The sequence below is a fragment of the Lissotriton helveticus genome, chromosome 3_1 (assembly GCF_964261635.1).
Source record: "Lissotriton helveticus chromosome 3_1, aLisHel1.1, whole genome shotgun sequence".
Classification (NCBI taxonomy): domain Eukaryota; kingdom Metazoa; phylum Chordata; class Amphibia; order Caudata; family Salamandridae; genus Lissotriton; species Lissotriton helveticus.
In genome coordinates this window covers 980,481,596-980,502,067 of record NC_136061.1, presented here as the reverse complement: position 1 = coordinate 980,502,067, position 20,472 = coordinate 980,481,596, and the positions used below count along the sequence as shown (strand labels likewise).

Here is a 20,472-nt window from a genome sequence, read left to right as displayed (position 1 = left end):
TTGGGAGACTTGGTGGAATGCTGGGTGGGTGAAGGTTTGTGGTTCCCCTTAGATTACAGAACTTTCCATCACAGAAATGTGAGGAAAATGTGTTTTTTATTTTTACAAACTTTGAGGTTTGCCAGAGATTCTGGGTAACAGATGCTGGTGAGAGGGCACATAAGTCATCCCATCCTGAAGTCCCCTGGGTGTCAAGTTTAACAAGATGTAAAGGTTTGCTAGGTTCCCTAGGTACCGGCTGAGCTAGGGTCCAAAATCCACAGCTAGGCACATTGCAAAAAAGGGTCGTTTTCAGTGTAAAAATGTGATGTCAACTTTGCGTTTGGGCCGTTTCCTGTCTCGGGCACTAGGCCCACCCACCGAAGTGAGGTACCATTTTTATTGGGAGACTTAGGGGAAATAAAGACTAGTAGAACAAGTGTTATTACCAATTGACTTTCTTTGCATTTCTGCCTTCTAAATGTACGACAATGTGTAAAAAAATGTCATTTTGGAAAATGTCCTCTAATTTAAATTCTTGTGTGGGTACTAACAATTTCAGAGATATGCTAATCAGCACTGCTTCTATACTCTATATTTTGTTCCCAATTCGGAAATGTATAGGTTTCCTTGATACCTATTTTTAACTCTTTATATTTTACAAGATGAACTGCTATATACCCCGTACACAATGAAAAATCATTGAAAGATGCAGATGTTACTGGCTTTGGGTACCTCAAGTTATTGGTGAGCCTACATGTCCTATATATCCCCGCAACCAGAAGAGTCAAGCAGTTGTAATGGCAAATTGCTTTAAAAAATGACATACTTAGAAGAAGTTACAGTGTAAAACTTTGGCACAAAAGGCTATATTATTGTTTCCAACCCAATTAAAAAAAAAAATTTTTATATTTGTTTTTATTATTTTCAAAACAGAGAAAGAAAGACATATCAGGTTCCATACATTCAGACATAAAATAAGGCGCACAGGCGTAGTAACAGGATTAATTCTTAGCAACGAAAAATGGTTGAGACGGCTACGTCAGTGTTAGAAAACAGGATATGCAACAATACCATATACAATCCACATTACGCGTAAACCCTCAGAGCCTGCCCACCCATAAATCAGGATCATAAAAGTAGCATGAGCACCAGATACTAGAATACAGTCAGTCAGGATATTCCACCAAATATACTTATAAAAGGAAAGTGAAAGAGTGCGAAGAAAAAGAAACCATAGAAACAATAAAGAAGACAAAATAATAAACCCATCCCCCCACCCTGCACCCCTGCATATGGCTTTCGCCTAACCCCAACTAGCAGCGTGCCTGTCGCCCCAACTAACTAAATACTATAAAATTAGAAAAATGGAGGAGGGCATATTCGTACAAGCTCCCGGTCTCCCCTCCCATACCCCCCCCCCCCCCGCCAGATTCAAGAATCCCCGGACTGAGGTCAAGAAATCTATTAGGCAACTTATACGTATCGGAGCAAGGGAAACTTCAAACACCGCCCAGCCTCCAGGAAGCATCATAGTAGCAAACCCCATGTCCAGCAATAATCGAGGTCGAACCCAGTCACTCAGTCTCATCCTTGACCCATCCGATCAGACGTGTGAGCCCCTTCCGGACAAACTGCAGTTTCCGCAGGATAGTCCAAGCACGATGTAGCCGTAGCAAAGTTCAAATCAATATACAGCAGAGAAATGAAAGTGCTGAGAACTCCGTCAGGTCCAGAGACTCCCCTCACCATTATGAACTCCCAACGATGTTTCGTCCGCCATCTTAGCTGCGCAGATGTATAGGGGAGTGACGCAGTTTCAGACCTATAACCGTTCTCATCAAAAGTCTCCGGAAAGGGAACATCAAATAGTCCTTCCATAGTCGGCAACGATCGTAGGCCTGACAATCCATTTGCGGCATCGAGCTTGCTCTCTTCACCCAAAACACTGGTCAGAGGCTCCAACACTTCCCATAGTACGGGGTCTGCTTCCTCCATCGAAGTGGCCATCTTGGGTATCTCGAGTCGTTTCGTTTCTTGTAGTGGAGTAGGGTCCGGTCCAAGCCGTCCAATTTCAGTCAAGCGCGCTATCATTCCCTGAATGCGGGCTTCGACGTAAACATGAAGCGACCCTATGACTGCCAACACAGTTCGTAGCGACGGGTCACTTTCGGTCCGTTTCACCACTCCTCGCTCGGTGTCGGTCATATTCCTGTCCCCCAGAGAGCCCGGTCTCCCCGCGGGGAACAGGCTGATAGGGAACGGACGACTGCGGAGGGGGAATTATCGGTAGTTACAATAATATCCGAATTTCGCCACCGCAGGCGGAGATCCCAACCCAGCGAACACCAGCGGGGGCCGTGACCGGGCCACCGGGCAGGGACCCCCGTCCACCGCTTCAATTGGGGGGGGGGGGTGAGCAATGTTATTTGTGTACTCTTTGAGGTGGTTGCCTTCAGGTCTGAGGTGGTAGAGGCCTGATGGGATTGCGAGAATAGGCTTTCTGCCTTTTCCATGCGCCTTGCCGCCCTTCTTTCCATTTCGTTCTGGTGCATCAACTGGGCCTAGAAGCAGTCGCATACTTTCTCAAACAAAGACCAATTGGGGAACTCAATCATTCAGCAATGCTTTTAGACATGATACAGACGTGTCTAACAAACAATGTGTTCCTCTTCAACAATGGAATATACTCTCAGAATCGTGGAACTGCTATGGGAGTTTCCTTCTCTCCAAGCTATGCTAATCTCACCATGGGATGGTGGGAGAAACACATAGCTTGGAGAGAAGAAAACGATCCATATACCACTAAAGTGTTCTTATGGTTGAGATTTATCGACGATCTCTTCCTTTTATGGAAGGGTACAAGGGAAGAGTTGCTCCAGTATATAATGATTCCGAACACCAATAATGTGGGACTACAAATTACATTTAACATCCAAGAAAAGGAAATTGACTTTCTTGATACTAAGGTATACATAAAAGAGAACAAAATACATACGACCCTTTTCCGAAAAAAGACCTCTACCAACAGTATCCTCCATGGGACTAGTTTTCACCCTGTGTCTCTAAAGCAAAATGTACCCTATGGGGAGTTTTTACGTATGAAACGTAATTGCTCGGAACCCATTGAAATGGAAGCATAATTTGCAGAAACTGCACAACGGTTCTCACAGAGAGGATATAGTATGAAAACCATCAAACTAGGAGAGAAAAGAGCAAGAAAAAAGACAAGAACGGAAACTTTGATTGAAAAGAAGAAAGATCCAACAAAAGACACGGAGGATAAACCACGTCTCATACTGACATACTCCAAGGAAAGTGTACAAATCAGAAAAATGGTCACCAAATACTGGAGTGTGTTAAAAAAGGATCCGGATATTGGCAACACAATTGGAGATGCACCATTAATTTCGTTTAGAAAAGCGGCATCTCTTGGAGACACCTTAGTCAACAGCCACTTCATAGACAAAAAAGAAGAATCATGGTTACAGAAAAGGCAAAAAGGATTCACCAAATGCATATCATGCAAAGCATGTAAGATCGGAAAAAATTTAAAATCCTTGAATGATCCTAAAGGCCAACCATTTGAAATCAAAAACAAGATAACATGTGAATCTCACTATGTTGTGTACCTACTAGAATGTGACTGTGGCAAACAATATATTGGTTCTACTATATGTGCTCTCAAAAAACGGATGTTGGAGCACATCAGAGCAATACAAAACAAAGATCAAACATATGCAATGGCCAAACATCTGATGATTCATAAAAACAAAACCTGGCAGAATGTCAGATACTCAGGAATTGCGATGGTGCCAGAAAATGAAAGAGGAGGGAATCGTTTACAAAAACTAAGACGGTTGGAATCGAAACTGATAATAAGATTCAAGACCAAGGTACCGATCGGTCTGAACGGGGACGAAGAACTGTATGTACATTTATAAACAAATTTATATACCTAAGGGAAAGACAATGCAATGACAAATATGAACTATGTTTTCACAATATATCTTCTATTTATAAAAAACTGTAGTGTAAAATATCCATAAACAGGCGAATAAGGGAGATTGCATAAAATTGATAGAATGACACATGAAATACTGGATAATAGGACTTTTTTGCTTTGACCTTGCACATTTGGATGTTCTTCGGAATACATTTTGGACTGAATTTACAATGAATGATGGGTCAACATTGAGCTAACGTATGCAATATCAATGTTTGAATTTTGGACTGCCCGTAATTTGAAATGTGTATTTCATTATCAATTTCCTATACTAATATACAAGCCACAGAACAGACATAAGTGATCAGCACTCAGCTATCATAAGTATATATATATATATATACATAGTTTAAAAGAATTTAAACCAATTATTTTATCAAATGGGGCACTTAGCCCATCATTAAAGCCCTATTTATGCTTTAAGAATGTCAAGTACAAACAAAACTTGTGGCCTGATAACATATAGAAGGAAAATGATAAATGGTTTTAATAGAACTAAGCACAAACTACCCCCCCCCCCACAATGCATCCTAATTGTTAAAGTGGGCAGGAGGGTATAAATAACAGAAAGTAAAAACGGACTTGTTACTACCGTGATCGGGAACATTTATTGTTCGAAACGCGTAGGTGAAGGAAGTTTTACTGAGCTGGATTAAATTGCTTTAATCATCCGAGAAGAGTGCGGTGTATTTTTGAATTGCTTGAAAATATATATATATATATATATATATAAAGGCTCGTAGTCCCCTTCACCCTTCAGGAAAGAAGAACTTAAGCACTCCGGGTACGGTAACAGAAAAGTTTATTCCAAGTCTACGGCAAAGATGACAGACGCGTTTCCGACAATAGTCCTTCCTCAGTGTCAGCACCATGCTGCTTGCGACTCGCTTAAGTAAACGCCCTCGTAGAGATTGAGGGCGGACATGATTTCAATGTTTATACATTTTGTGCGAAACGCTGGTAAAACGTGGCGGCCATATTTACATATTTACAAATGCAGTCATTCAAATAACCTCTCGTCATAAAGCAAAATGCATTAAATTCATGACTACATATTATATGAACTACCAGCCACTGCCAGAGAATGAAAAAATACCGCCGTGTATCGGCATTGTACTGGCTAAATTTACCAAAAAGAATCATTATTCTACAAATGTCAAATCCATAACTCTTTGCACCATAAACTTAACCGGAAGTACTATACAATCTAGCCGTGTATCGGCTTAGCTCCGGAAAGACAAAACATTCTGTCTTCCGGAGACAGATTTTCAACAGAAAATTCATACAATCCACTTCTGGAGTGATTCCATTTGAGAAAAAGCATACTCACAATTATATCCCGACATGACATACAATACAAGTTTTCATCATTCTATCTACAGTAAACAGTATTCATACTGTTGATGACATATCAGCATCAAAAATTAATTTATAATGCAAATAAGATCAATAGAAAAATTGAAAAATTGATTGAAAAAACTGGAAGAAAAATTGATTAATTTAGCATGTCATTTCTAGTGAACACAGATTCAGAATCACATTTGGACATTTCATTATATCAGGGACTTTTCGGACATAGGTTATAGGTTATTGCTGAAAGCATGGTCACAGTATTTGATTGAAAGCATGATCAGAATGTATTCAAAATGTATTATTATTGAGTGATCATCTCCCCAAGTGTACTGTTAATTCTTCTCCTATATTGAGTCCAGATGGATTCCTAGTTTGCAAGTCTATTATGAATCTTGACTCTAGTCTACGGAGACTCAACAGTCTGTCTCCCCCTCTTGGATGTAGGGGCACATGATCAATGCCATAGTACCGTAGCAGTTTTCTGTTGCTACCATGTGCTTTGGCAAAATGCCGGGCAACCGGATAGGTTGCATCCTTATTAGTGATTGCCCTTTGGTGTTCCAATATACGGAGCTTTACATTGTTGATTGTGCTACCGATATATTGTAATCCGCAGGGGCAGACCAGACAGTACACAACATAGGGGGTCGTACAAGTTATACATTTATTGATCAATCTAGGTTTGCTGAGACCTGGAACATTGTAATTCAATGTCCGCCTGCTATTCTCACAGGCACGGCATTTCCCGCAGGGAAAGAACCCCCTCATGTCTTTTAGGGTCCCCGTAGATTTAGGGCGTGGTGACATGAGGTGACTTTGTACAAGATTGTCCCTTATTGACTTGCATTTCCTGAACGTCAACAAAGGTTTTTCTGGGACATCGGCCCCTATTTTGGGTCCGTGCGGAGTATATGCCAATTCTTTGTGAGAATTTGTCTTAATTTATATGCTTCATCAGAGTAGGTGGTGATCATTCGAAATTTAGTGTTAGACTCTGGGGCATCATTGGTTTTAGACGCTTGTGCTAGTAAATGTTTCCTAGGAATTCTCAGCACTCTCTTAAAGGTATCATCCAGTAAAGATCGATCATATCCTCTTACTAGAAATCTAGCTATACATTCCTTGGCAGCTAAGATGAAATCAGCTTCCAAAGAACAATTGCGTCTTAACCTCAGTAGTTCCCCGTACGGGATACTACGAATCAGACTGGGGGGATGGCTGCTTCCAGCATGTAGTATGCTGTTGCCAGCTGTTGGCTTTCTGTATAGAGAAGTCTCTAGCCTGCCTTCATGGACAAACACCCTCAGGTCTAGATAGTGCACCTCCCTCTCATTGATGTCAGACGTAAACCTTAGATTTAATTCATTCTGGTTGAGATCCCTGATAAATTCCTCAGCCTGTGTGGAGGAGCCCCTCCACACCAGGAAGAGGTCGTCGATATATCGACGCCAGACAACAATGTACTTTGCCCACCGTTGATTCTTGCCAGCTAGGGCAACCTGCTCCTCCCACCAGCCCACGAAAAGATTCGCGTAGCTGGGGGCGAAGCAGGTTCCCATCGCCGTACCACTGGTTTGTCTAAATAGATCATTTTGGAAAAGAAAGATGTTATTCCTTAGACAGAAATTCAAACATTCTATCAACATCTTCCCATGAACCGCATATTTGGCTGATCTTTTATCCAAAAAATACTTAGTGGCCTCCATACCATCGTTGTGTTGTATACTGGTATAGAGGCTAGCTATGTCCAAAGTGATCAAAATATATGATGGATCCCAAACAATTTGATCGATTTGTCCGATAAAGTCCTTAGTGTCCTTAACATAAGATTTTAAATCAGAAACAAAACCCGAGAGAAAAGAGTCAATGTATATGGACAAGTTTTCCGTTAGACTTCCTTTCGAAGATACGATCGGTCGTCCCGGTGGGTACTGAGGGTCTTTATGGACCTTTGGTAGCTGGTAGAAGGTCGGAGTCACAGGTTCTACATTTCTTAGAAAAAGAAATTCATCCAAATCTAGCATTGATTTATTGCGCCACTTGGTCAGGAGATCATGATAGGCTTTGATACTGTCTATGTATTCTTCTTTCGCAATCTTCTGATAGTTGTTTGAATCTTGTAGCTGTCTCAGCGATTCTTGACAGTATTGGTCACGGGTTAGGAGAACCACATTGCCCCCTTTATCCGAAGGTTTTATAATCATCTCCTTGTTGTTATTGAGATCCAAGAGGGCTTTAGTTTGTGCAGTGATCAAGTTTTTCTTTTTCTGTATTCTCTTATTACTAGAGAGTCTGTGATTTATGAGATCTTGTGTTACAGCCTCTGCGAAGGTATCTATAGCATCGTACGGCATCTGTGGATTAAACTGGGATGGAGCCTTGAAATTTGTTAAAGGCGATTGTTGCTCGATATTGGCTACATTTGGTGTTAAAGCAACTTCAACATTCTCCACTGATTGTTCAGTTCTCATTTCCTCCATTGCTTGTGCTGTACGTAGATCCTTGATAGATAAAATATCTGTAGAGCTTACTGTGATTCTCTTTCTGATTTTCTTAATATCCTCAGTGTGGGGTTTCATCTTATGAAACTTGTGTAATTTGATCTTTCGGGTTAATTTGAACAGATCAAAACGAGTTTGGGTGTATTCAAGTCCTTTGTTTGGGCAGAAGCTTAGCCCCAGTTGCAAAGTACTTTCCTCATCCTGTGTTAACACTTTATCGGTAAGGTTAACAACCGTCAGGTTTGAATCTACCATTTCTTCCCTCTCTTCTTGCGGATGGTTTGAGCTGCTGCTCTGCCCCTTCCTCTTCCTCTGCCAGCCACCTCGTCGAGTTCTCCGTCGTTTTCTGGTGGTTTCAATTTGCCCCCTCTGAGCCACGCTCTGCGGATTAGGTCGAATTCCAAATGAAAAGGTGTCTTTCTTCCTTCATTGCTTGTTGTTGGCCTCTCATCTCCTGATAACTCTTCTTCCGTGGCTGACGATTCGGAAGTGGGGGGTGGTCCCGTAGATCCAATATTTGTCGTTTTGTTGAGGGCTTTGCGAGGACCATCGAATTTCTTTGAATTCTTCCTTGAGCGTGGTCACGCTCATCCCTCTCAAATTTTTCTTGTTTTCGCTGTCGTATCTTAAGTTCATATTTGACTAGACGTTTCTTCATATCCTCTCTAAGTTGTGTTAGTGTTGCTGAATCGGTTTCCTTGGCAATTTCGAGTTCTAGGGAGGCTATCCCATATATATATCTGAAAGAGACACGTTAGTATTAGATTCCTTACCTTAGAAATATCCCCAGGCGTCAGACTGGATCCGGAAATTTTTGCTTAGCAGTACCCTTGCGCGTCGGTAGGCGTCGTCTGCGGCTCCGCGTCCGTCGTGGGCGCCGTGATGACGTCGTCGGAGTACTTAGACGCCGCCTCCGCGTGCTGACGTCAGTTCTTCTTTTTTCCGCGCCAGCAAGCGCAGATCTGGAAAAAGCAGTAACCCTAGTCATTTTTTGACTAACCTTTTTGATCATTTTTGATCCTTTCTCGAGTCTTCGACTCAGACGGTGCCGTAGGGATGCCCGGCTTTAAGCACTGTGAGGATTGCGACCGTCTGATGTCGGTCACGGATCCTCACCGACTGTGTTTAACTTGTCTCGGCGTCGATCACGACGACAAGGCCTGCTCCGACTGCCGGGCCCTCTCTTCGAAAGCCAGGCGGGAGCGGTCTCGCAGGCGACTCGAACTCCGGCAGTCGGTCCCGCGCCGCGAGAGGTCTCGGTCCCATGGGAGGTCGAGGGACAGGTCGCGGGCTCGGAGCCACCACAGCTCCGAGAGTAGGCCGCACTCCTCCGGGTCGAAGTCGTCGTCAGGTAAGAGGCACAAGAAGTCCAAGCGGCGTCACCGCTCTTCGGACTCCCCCCGACGCTCGCGCGATGCGGCCGGGGGTTCGGGTGACACCACCCACGCGGCTCCAACGGAGTCGCAGGCGCCACGTCCAGCCCCATACCCTAGGTCCCTGGGCTTAACGCGACGCCGGAGGAAGTTGAGCGCTTCCTCATGGCCATGAGGAAACTCTCTCCTCCGACAGGCTCCGCGGTGCCTTCGGGCCCAGCGGACCCGTCTGGGAACCCTGGCGGGTCGGGGGGTTCGGCCCTTACGCCGTCGGGTGCATACGGCTCCAACGCCGCCGACGCCTTCGGGCCCGGCGCTGCAGGTTCCCGCTATCCCGGCGCCGAGGGGTTCAGTTGTTCCGGCGCCTTCGGGCCCGGCGCCGCGGGACGCCGCTGGACCTCCTTCGGGATCTGGTTCGTCGCCGGTGGACCTTACGACCTCCCCTGCGTCGGACCCTCAGGTGTCGCCTCCGGCGCCGTCCTCGGGCGGCGCCATCCCCGGTCCTACCTTCGTTCCTGTTCCGGCGTCGGGACGGCCCCGATGGGCGCCGCTCCAGACGCCGTTTGGAGAGTTTAACTTCTATGAACAGGCCCCATTGGTTGAGGACCCTGAGTTTCAGGAGATGGGTGCTGAAGAGGACTGGGAGGGGTCTGAGGATCCTCTGACCAGAGAGTGTCAGTCTCATGAGGACTGGACAGGAGACCTTGGGGAGGCCAGTGGCCTGGACACCTCTCCAGACACTGGTTTTGTCTCCCCCCCCCCCCCCCCCCCCCTACCGTGGCTACGGAGGAGGGGGCAGCCTACAGTGTGGTGCTGATGAGGGCTGCCAAGGCCTTGGGCCTTGAGCTCCCCGTCGCGCCGTGAGGACTAATCTCCTCACTGAGGTCCTTAAACCGCAGTCAAGCTCGGCCGAGCCTCTGCTGCCCTTTAATGAGGCCTTGACCGACGTTCTTCTGGGCACTTGGTCCAAGCCCGCTACGGGTTTTCCCGTAGATAGGAACGTCACCGCCCAGCCCCGGGCGACCCATGTTTCCTGTCCACCCACCCTACCCCCGAGAGCCTGGTCATCCAGGCCTTCAATTCCCAGACCGCATTCCCGTCGGCCCCGCCGGACAGGGAATCCAAGAGGTATGACCAGTATGGGAAAAAATCTTCTCATCCCTTAGTCTGGGCCTGCGGCCTTCCAACACCGCCTGCCTCTTGGGACGTTACACCCACTCTGTGTGGGATAAGGTCGCGGAGGTGCTGCCAGAGTGTCCGTTGGAGGTACGGGCCAAACTCGGCCAAGCCCTTGTGGAGGGCCGAGATGCAGCCAAATATTCCCTCAGGTGTGGGCTGGATACCACCGACTCGCTAGGTAGAGCGATGGCAACGACGGTGGCGGTCAGACGCCACGCCTGGCTGAGGTCCGCCAACTTTTCGGCAGATGTCCAGAACACACTCATGGACATGCCGTTCGATGGCCGTCGCCTCTTTGGCGACAAAGCAGACCATGCGCTTGAGCGCTTTAAGGACTCCAGGGCTACGGCCAAGTCCTTGGGCCTCTCGGGCCCGCGGCAGATATCGGCTGCTTTTCACTCCTTTCGTGGCCACGGAAGGGGTGCGCCCACACGCGCCGCCAGCCACGCTCCGCAGGGCAATACCCAACGCGGTGGCGGCCGTGGGAACCGCCGTCCGGGCGGTCGGGGGCAACGGTGAGGTCAGTCCACACCTTCCCCCGCAGCATCCGCCTCAAAACCCTCCTTGTCCGTGCTTTCAGGCCCATGTGATGCCAGTGGGGGGCAGGGTTCGCCATCACCACCTCCACTGGCGCACTGTCACATCGGACAGGTGGGTGCTGCAAATCGTCCGAAGGGGCTACTCCCTCCCCTTCGAGGCGACTCCTCCAGCCATGCCACCGCAGAACCACCGTGTATCGGGGGATCATTTGCGACTTCTGCAGGAGGAAGTTACGGCCCTCTTGGCCAAGGGGGCCATCAAGCGCGTTCCTGGGCCAGAAGTAGGGTGTGGTTGCTACTCCCACTACTTTCTGGTACCCAAGAAGGGAAAAGGGGGCCTACGCCCTATCTTGGACCTAAGGAACGTCAACGGCTTCCTCCGGAAGGAGAAGTTCAAGATGCTGACACTGGCTCAGGTCCTAGCTGCCCTGGACCCAGGAGACTGGATGGTAGCGTTGGACTTGCAGGACGCTTATTTTCATATCCCCGTCCTGCCTGCCCACCGGCGCTACCTGCGGTTCATGGTTGGCCACTAGCACTTTCAGTTTACTGTGCTCCCCTTCAGCCTTACCAGCGCTCCACGGGTGTTCACGAAGGTGATGGCGGTGGTCGCAGCTCATCTGCGCAGGTTAGGGGTTTCAGTCTTCCCCTACCTCGACGACTGGTTGTTGAAGGCGGGCTCGCCCCAGACAGTCGTCAGCCACCTCCAGACTACGGCAGATCTCCTGCACCAGCTGGGGTTCTCCATCAATGTGCCGAAGTCACACCTGTGCCCCTCTCAGAAGCTCCTCTTCATCGGAGCGGTTCTGGACTGGGCGCGGTTTTGGGTTTCTCCACCCGAACAGCGGGTCCGGGATAGTCAGGCTCTGATTCCCATCTTTCAGCTCTTATCCCGGGTTTCGGTCAGGTTGATGCTGCGGCTTCTGAGGCTGATTGCCTCCTGCATCCTACTGGTGCATCACGCCAGGTGGCGGATGCGGGCTCTGCAGTGGGACCTGAAGTTTCAGTGGGCCCAGCATCAGGAATGGCTGGAACGCCAGGGCGTGACCCTGGTGGCTCAACACCTGGCAGGTTCTCTGAACGCCAGGGCGACGAGCTCAGCCGTCGGTGCATGATGGATCACGAATGGCGTCTGAACTCTGACGTGGCGCAAGGCCTCTTTCAGCGATGGGGAGAGCCTTGGTTAGATCTATTCGCCACCGAAGAGAACGCGCAATGTCATCAGTTCTGCGCGTTGGAATTTCCAAGGCGGCACTCGCTCAAAGGCGCTTTTCGTCGCGAGTGGAGTTGCGGTCTGTTGTACGCCTTTCCGCCTATACCACTTCTGCCCAGAGACTGAAGAAGATCCAGCGCGCCCGGACCCAAGTCATCCTTGTGGCTCCGGACTGGGCAAGAAGGTACTGGTATCCAGAGCTACTCAGTCTGTCAGTCGATCCCCCGGTTCGTTTGCCTCTTCAGGAGGACCTTCTGTCGCAGCAGCAGGGGACGGTCTCCACCCGAACCTGTCCAGTCTCCACCTCCATGCTTGGAGATTGAGCGGCGACAGTTGAGGCCATTTGACTTGCCTCCTGAAGTTTGTAACATCATTCTGGCAGCCAGGCGTCCCTCCACGAAGTCAGTATACGCCTGCAGGTGGAACAGATTTGTGGCATGGTGCACAGCAAAGGCTGTGGATCCCCTCAATGCCCCTCTTTCTGAAGTCCTTCTCTTCCTTCTTTCTCTTGCCCAGCAGGGCTCTGCTCTGGGCACTATCAAGGGCTACCTTTCTGCCTTTTCAGCCTTTCTCAGGCTGCCTGATCAACCTACTTTATTCAAGTCCCCTATTGGAAATAGATTTCTTAAGGGCATCACACACACGTTTCCTCCTGTTCCGTTTGTGATGCCTCAGTGGGACTTGAACCTGGTTCTTACGTTTCTGATGTGCGCTCCCTTTGAGCCACTTCACAACTGTCCTCTTCGCCTTCTGACTTTGAAGACTGCTTTTCTGGTTGCCATCACCTCTGCCAGGAGAGTGAGTGAGCTCCAGGCCCTTTCTTGTACTCCACCTTTCCTTTCTGTCTGTCCGTCCGGACAAAGTGGCGCTGCGTACCAAACCTTCTTTCCTGCCCAAGGTTGTCACGGCCTTCCACATCGGGCAGTCTGTCACCTTGCCAACCGTCTTTCCGCCACCGCATCCCTCTAAAGAGGAAGAGCGCTCCACCGTCTGGACCCAAAACGTGCGCTCTCATTCTACTTGGATCGCACACGCCAGTTCCGGGTGGATGACCAACTCTTTGTTGGTTAGGTGGGCGCTAAGAAGGGGAAAGCGGTGTACAAGAGGACCATCTCCCGGTGGATCATCCTGTGTATCCAGGCATGCTACTCCTTGGCTAGGAAGGAGCCCCCGGTTGGACTGCGGGCTCATTCTACCCGAGCAACGGCGGCTACCACTGCCCTGGGCAGGGGTGTGCCCTTATAAGACATCTGTCAGGCAGCTACGTGGGCATCGCTGCACACGTTTGCAAGACACTACTGCCTGGACAGCCAAGTCCGGAGGGATGGCTTCTTTGGCCGTTCCGTCCTCCAGGACTTTCTGGTGTGATTATTGGTTCGCAGACCCACCACCGGGGTTGGTATTGCTGGGGTATCTATTCCAAGGTAAGGAATCTAATACTAACGTGTCTCTTTCAGATGCACAAGTTACTACTTGTGTAACGATATATCTGTAAGAGACATTAGTTAGTATTAGATTCCTTACCGACCCACCCATCCTCTCCGTTCTGCGAACCAATATCTAGGGTTAGGGTTACCCCCTTTCAGGGCCCTAGTTTCAATGGCACCAGTGTTGGTTTTTAACATGGCTCTGCGTTTCTGGCGCAGAAAAGCTGTGTCTAAGAACTGACGTTAGCACGCGGAGGCGGCGTCTAAGTACTCCGACGACGTCATCACGGCGCCCACGACGCCGACGACGGACGCGGAGCCGCAGACGACCCCTACCGACGCGCAAGGGTACTGCTACGCAAAAATTTCCGGATCCAGTCTGACGCCTTGGGATATTTCTAAGGTAAGGAATCTAATACTAACTAATGTCTCTTACAGATATATCGTTACACAAGTAGTACCTTGTGCATATATCCTGAAACCGGTGTAGTAAAGACAATGAGCATCTCTAAGAGAGAGACTTCTAAGGATAACATCTGGCAGAAGCTATGAGAAGAGCGACCTGAGCCCTTGTCTGGGAAGTGTGTAAAGTACATAAAGTACAGCAATCTTCGTCGCCCTCCACCAAATTACTGTGAACCAACACATGCTTACTGTAGGAGGGCGGTGTCTTTTCTGACGCGCTGCCAGGAGGTTAGGAATCTAAAGGTAAGCAGAGTATGCACCAAAAAGATTGTTGCTAAAGTTATGTGACTTGTTTTTCCTAGTCCACAGATCAGTGTTGATATTATTTTAATTCCTCCCTGTGACATACAGTAGTATGCTGCATATGTAAGGTTTGAGGTTTAAAAACTCAATATCGGATCTAGTAATATAGCTAGCCATTACTCTAGTTTTGAGGTTGCAAAAAGTGCTTCAACTACCTCTTAGCGAGCAGTGTTTGCACTTCTGTTATCGAAGATGAACTGATCAATATAATTTGGTAGATCTTTGTTTAACATTGTAGCGAATTCCATTGATTTTGTGTCTCTCTTGAATGTGTTTTCTTTAGTGTTTGGGATCAGGCCAGAGGTACTGAGACACAGTGTCATTCTAAACTCTCCACCAACCAAGGAAATAGCTTCGTGCCACAGGAGTAACTCTGCCACAATTCTTGGCCATTCTCCAAAGTCCCCGTACTTCTTACACAGCAAGTAAGTATAGAAACCAATTCTGTATGAATAAGAGGTGTAGTAATGAATCATATATTCACTGTGTAACTCCATCATATGCATGTCAGGTGAGTTTGCAAGTGATGTTTTTAATATACAGTTGAACACTGAAGATCATTGATGTAGTTGAAAACTGGATGCAGTTCTCTAGGCATTGCAAGTAGTATATGGCTTTTCCCTGTACTCTTCTAAGCATGGCCTTAAGCCATTCCTGGTAGGCACTGGTTTTGGTGGAAAAGGCTGTTAAAATATGTAATTAAAATGTACAAATAATACAGAAGAAGACTATTATAATTATCCACTAAGATAATAAGTCCTGATTTAAATCTGTTACAAAACCTTGAAAGGACAAATGCAGTTAATATCCAAAGCCAACAACCCTTGAAATTACTTGTATACGATGAGCAATGCTGCTCCCTTCTGTGGACATGGCTGAAACGGGGCATATCCGTGGTGGTTCAACACCTGGCAGGTTACTTTGAATTCCAGGGCGGACAAACTCGGCTATCAATGCCTAGTGGATCGCGAATGGCAACTCCGTCCGAGGTGGCACAAGGTCTGTTTCAGAAGCGGGAGAGCCTTGGTTAGATCTGTTCACCACCACCGAGAACTTGCAATGTCAGCAGTTTTGCACTGGAGTTTCCAAGGCAGCACTCTCTAATGCCGCTTTTCGTCTCAAGTGGAATTCAGGCCTCCTGTACCCCTTTCCACCAATACCACTCCTGTCCAGAGTGCTCCAGAAGATCAGGAGCTTCCGGGCTCAAGTCATTCTTGTGGCTCCAGACTGGGCACCGAGAGTCTGGTATCCCCAGCTTCTCCAACTGAGCATCGATCCTCTGATCAGACTTCTGTCGCAGCAACAGGGGATGGTCCACCACCAAAACAGGTCAACTCTATGCCTTCTTGCATGAGATTGAGCGGTGACAGTTGGCAGCATTCAACCTTCCTCCAGAAGTCTGTGATGTTATTCTGACAGCCAGGTATCCCTCTACCAAGACCATGCACGCCTGTCGGTGGCAGAAATTTGTAAAACATTGTACAGAACATCTTTCTGCTTCCCTCTCTCAAGTCCTTCTCTTTATTTGGACCCTTGCCCAGCAGTGCTCTGCTCTGGGCACCTTTAAAGGGTACCTTGCCTGCCTTTTGAGGCTGCCAGACCAACCCTCTTTATTTAAACCCCCTATTATAAACTGATTTCTTAAGTGGCTTATACATATATTCCCACCTGCTCCATTCATCATGCCTCAGTGGGACTTACATTTGCTTCTCACCTTCCTGATCTCTGCTCCATTCGAACCTCTGCACAACTGCCCCCTCCAGCTGCTTACCATCAAAACAGCCTTTTGTAGTGGCAATAACTTCTGCCGGGAGGGTGAGCAAAATGCAGGCTCTGTCATCCAAGCCTTCTCCCCTGACCATCTTCCCTGATAAGTTAGTGCTTCGCACTAGGGACTCTTTCTTACCGAAAGTGGCAACACCATTCCCCGAGGAGCAATCAGTCACCTTGCCCACTTTCTGTGCTCCTTCATACCCCTCTAAAGAGGAGGAACAACTCCGCTGTCTGGACCCAAAAAGAGCATTGTCGTTCTGCTTTGACCACACTAAAGAGTTCCAGGTGGATGACCAACTCTTCATGAGGTGTGTTGGATCAAAGAAATGTTGTGCGATGCAGAAGAGAACTATCCCAATGGGCTGTACTCTGGCCTAAAAACAGCCTCCTGATGACTTAAGGGCTCATTCCACCAGAGCTAAGGCTGTTGCCACAGCATTGTAACATGGCATTCCAGACCTTGACATTTGTCAGGCAGCAATGTGGGCTTCTCTGCACACGTTCACCAAGCACTATTGTCTGGACAGTCAAGTCTGCAGAGCCTGCCTTTTTGGCCGCTCTGTCCTGCAGGACTTCCTGGTCTAAACTTGTCCACAGTCTATCCTCCGGGGATGGTATTGCTTGGGTATCTATTCGAAGGTATGGAATTAGCAGCTAGATGTCTGTCAGATGGACAAGTTACTGTCCTTCGGCAACCTCTTAACTGGTGAAGACGTAATTTAGCCGCAAATTCCTTACCGACCCACCCATCCTTCCTGCACTTAGGACAGGTTCTTAGACTCAGGGCTGTTCCCTTTCGTGGCACTAGTTCAGAAACACACCACTGTCTGTGCACTTCATGGCTCTGCGCTATTGGCGTGGAAAGCTATGAAAAGTAACTGACGTCAGCGTGCCAAGGTGGTGCCTAGATAGGTGACTTGGACATCACTTCCGGCGTGGACGACGCTTAGTAAATCACCCGAAGCAGACCAACACTACCTACTGGCGTGTAAGGGTATTGCTCGAGCAAAAGTCTTCCGGATCCATTCTGGCGCCTGGGAAATACTACGGTAAGGAATTTGTGGCTAAATTACATCTCTACCAGATAAGGTGTTATCAAAGGTAAGTAACTTGTCCAAACATGCCAAAAGAAACATGCACCTTGGATGAATGCAGAACTAAAAAGGATAATATAAATTGCAAAGCTGCAATGCACCTGGCTCAAAACAAACACTCAAGACCAACTTTGCCTACACAAATACAATAGAACATACAAACCATCTATCAAATAATAATAAAAATAATTTAGAATACAAAATGTGCAAATGAAGAATTTTATAAAATTCTCACACACTTTATAAACCTAAATTCATCGAAAGAAACCATCCCTTTTCTCAAGGTTTTACTGGCAAATCACTATACAACCAAAACAAGCCTGTTGGATTCCTATTTAAAACAAAATAAAAGCACCAGCCCTTTACCAACCGTCCAAACCCCCCCCCCCCCCCCCCCCCCCTCAAAGGGTAGATTAACCCAGCCCCTGCATTCCTTCAAACAACTGTTAGATCAAGCAGGTCAGGTAGCTGCCCCTCTGACCAGTTGCCCACCAGAAACCTTCAAGAACATCCTTTTAACAACCTCTGCTGCCACCCCAGTCATGACAACCAATCATTCCTTGACCACAGTTTTTCCTGAAGACTTAGAAAAGACATACAAATGCCCATTACTAAAGAGAACAAACCTGGACCCCCAAGACACAAACTACAGACCTATTGCAAACGCACCATTCCTCTGCTAACTAATGGAAAGAGCCCAGATGTCTCAATTCATTGAAGATAACTTCATACTTTCTGACTTACAAATAAGATTCCATAAAGGAAGAGGCACAGAAAATGCTGTAATCGCATCTGGGATAACCTTAGAAACACAGTAGACCACAACTGGGTTATTAAAGGCTGACTTTTCTCTTGGACCGTTCAGCTGCTTTCGACACAGTTGATCATGACACTTTCATCCAAAGACTCTGCATAGATGGCATGGGGGGGGCTGCTCTCATTTGGATCATAACCTACCTTCAAACAGAAAAAGAGCAATTCGTACTCCTCCTTTTTCCTCCAACCCCTACATCATAAAAGTAGGGGTGCCCCAAGACTTTATCATCCCACCCATGCTTTTCAGCATCTACGTGAAGTCATTACCTGCAGTGATCGATGAATTTCAGATCACCAGCTATAACTACACAGATAATTCAAAAGACCTTCGAATCTCAAAAATCTTCCTTTGCTTCTGAGTGGTTGATCAGTAGATGGCACTGAGCCATCTCAAATTGAATGTGTGCATACCTGAATTATAGATTAACAACTTTTTAAGGATGCCTCACGTACTTATCACACCAAAATAAAGACTGCACACAGACAACATATTGTTCATAATATAGATCAGGAAGGCAACTCCTCAAAGGAACTATTCAAAATCATAAAAAACTTTGAGAAACCAACAAGCATGTTCCTCTGAAACCCAAGTCTTCCAAACATTCTGCGACATCTTGGCTACACACTTGGAAACCAAAATTGATACCATCTAAAATAGTTTCCAACCCACTACCAACTCATCCATAGCTACACCACATCATCTCAATTCAGCTATACTAGACAGTTTCATGCCTATCTCACTATCACAGATGCTGGACTCACGAGCCAAAATAGAATCTGGATCCCCTGTTGATCTCTGCCCCCCAAAAATAATCACCTTTCTTATCCCATTTCTTGCTCTTACCATCACTGCATTATGCAACAAATCACTGACCCTAGCTACGGTCCTGAAACAATCGAAAGTAGCCCAGGTAACACCCATTTTGAAGAAACCAACTGCAGACCCTAACGATCCGACAAATTACTGTCCCATATCTCTCCTCCCAATGCTGGGAAAGATCCTGTAGACCCATGTTAACAAACCGCTCACAGCGTACCTAGAGTGCAACAGCTTGTGAAACATTTCTCAGTCAGGCTTCAGACCCTCTCATAGTTCTGAGACTGCTCTACTTGCAGTTGTCAATACCATAAGACTATATTTGAGTGATCAACAACCAGCTATGCTGGTCTTGCTGGATCTATCAGCCGCATTCAATACCATCTCACACTCAATTCTGGTACAATTCCTCCAACTGATAGGCATCCAGAATTTTGCCCTTGTTTGGCTGATAGATTTCCTCAATGACATGGTCCAAACAGTCCAAAAGGTACATTCCATTCCGTGACCATTCTCCTGAACAAAGTAGTTCCCCAAGGCTCCTCCGTGAGCTCTACAATGTTTAGTGTCTATGTTGCCCTTACCCACCCAAGCTCAACTAATTAAATCCTTTCAATTGAAGACCTTAATGACACCCAATTGGTCATTTCGTTTTAGTTTGGCAAAGAGTAGAGCCTTTGGATAAAGGAATGGTGGTCAGGGGAGCTAGCCGCTGCTCCACTACCTACCAGATCCACAAAAATGTAAGCATAATTCTAAACAATTGTCTATCTATGCAAGATCAGATCGCCGCCACCTGTGGCACCTGTTTTGGCACTATGCGTCTGCTTAAAAAAAAATCTTCGGATGACTTCCACTAAACTCACGTAAAACTCTCACCCAAGCATTAGTTATCGGTTGCCTTGATTATGGTAACGCCTTATATTTGGCCTCCAATGAATCCCTCTTATCAAAACTACAAGTAGCCCAAAACACCACCGCACGGATGGTAAATAACTTGCTGCCATGATCTTCATCAGTCTGTACTCTCAGAGCACCACACTGGCTCCCAATTCGTAAAAGAACACTGTTTAAACTACTCTGCCTAACACACTAATCGCTCTCAGGGCTAGGCCCAAAGTAACTTGAGCACAGACTTATTCCGTATACGCCAAGCAGGAACCTACACTCTAGGAATCAGTCTCATCTTTGCCCCAGATAGAACCCCACCGCCAAATAGGTGGCTGAGCCGTCTAATGCCTAGCTCTTCTCCACTGGAACACACTCCCTCTGTTCATGCGCGCATGCCCTAGCCTTGTAGAATAAAAAAAAAAAAAAACGTGGATGTTTTAAATACTGACTCTTTCACACCTACCTGCCAACTAAGTGCCGCGATGTCACTCTGGGGATGAGTTGTGCGCTATATCAAAGCCAAAATAACATAACATAACAAAATACTCACCTTTCGTAGTTGGAAAAATTGTGACCCACTCTCCGCCTGGCCTGACGATCTGGGACCACCTCCTGAAGTATGCAAGAAAGTAAGAAACATTGGAATTACTGTGGACTGTAAGCTATCAATGAATGATCAAGTGGATAAGTTAGCAAGATCAAGTTTCATTACTATGAAAACTCTGATATTCATCTTTCCCTCA

General features: G+C 46.9%; 1 protein-coding gene across 6 annotated transcripts in view; it reads left to right on the top strand.

The window, feature by feature from the left end:
* The window catches only part of PCNT (pericentrin), a 1,333,356-nt gene that overhangs the window by 1,295,587 nt on the left and 17,297 nt on the right, over nucleotides 1–20,472 (top strand). For all 6 annotated transcript variants that reach the window (XM_078681435.1, XM_078681433.1, XM_078681434.1 and 3 more), the window contains one exon: nucleotides 14,622–14,763. In XM_078681435.1, the coding sequence (XP_078537561.1) occupies nucleotides 14,622–14,763 (142 nt within the window). The remainder of the gene's footprint in view (nucleotides 1–14,621; nucleotides 14,764–20,472) is intronic.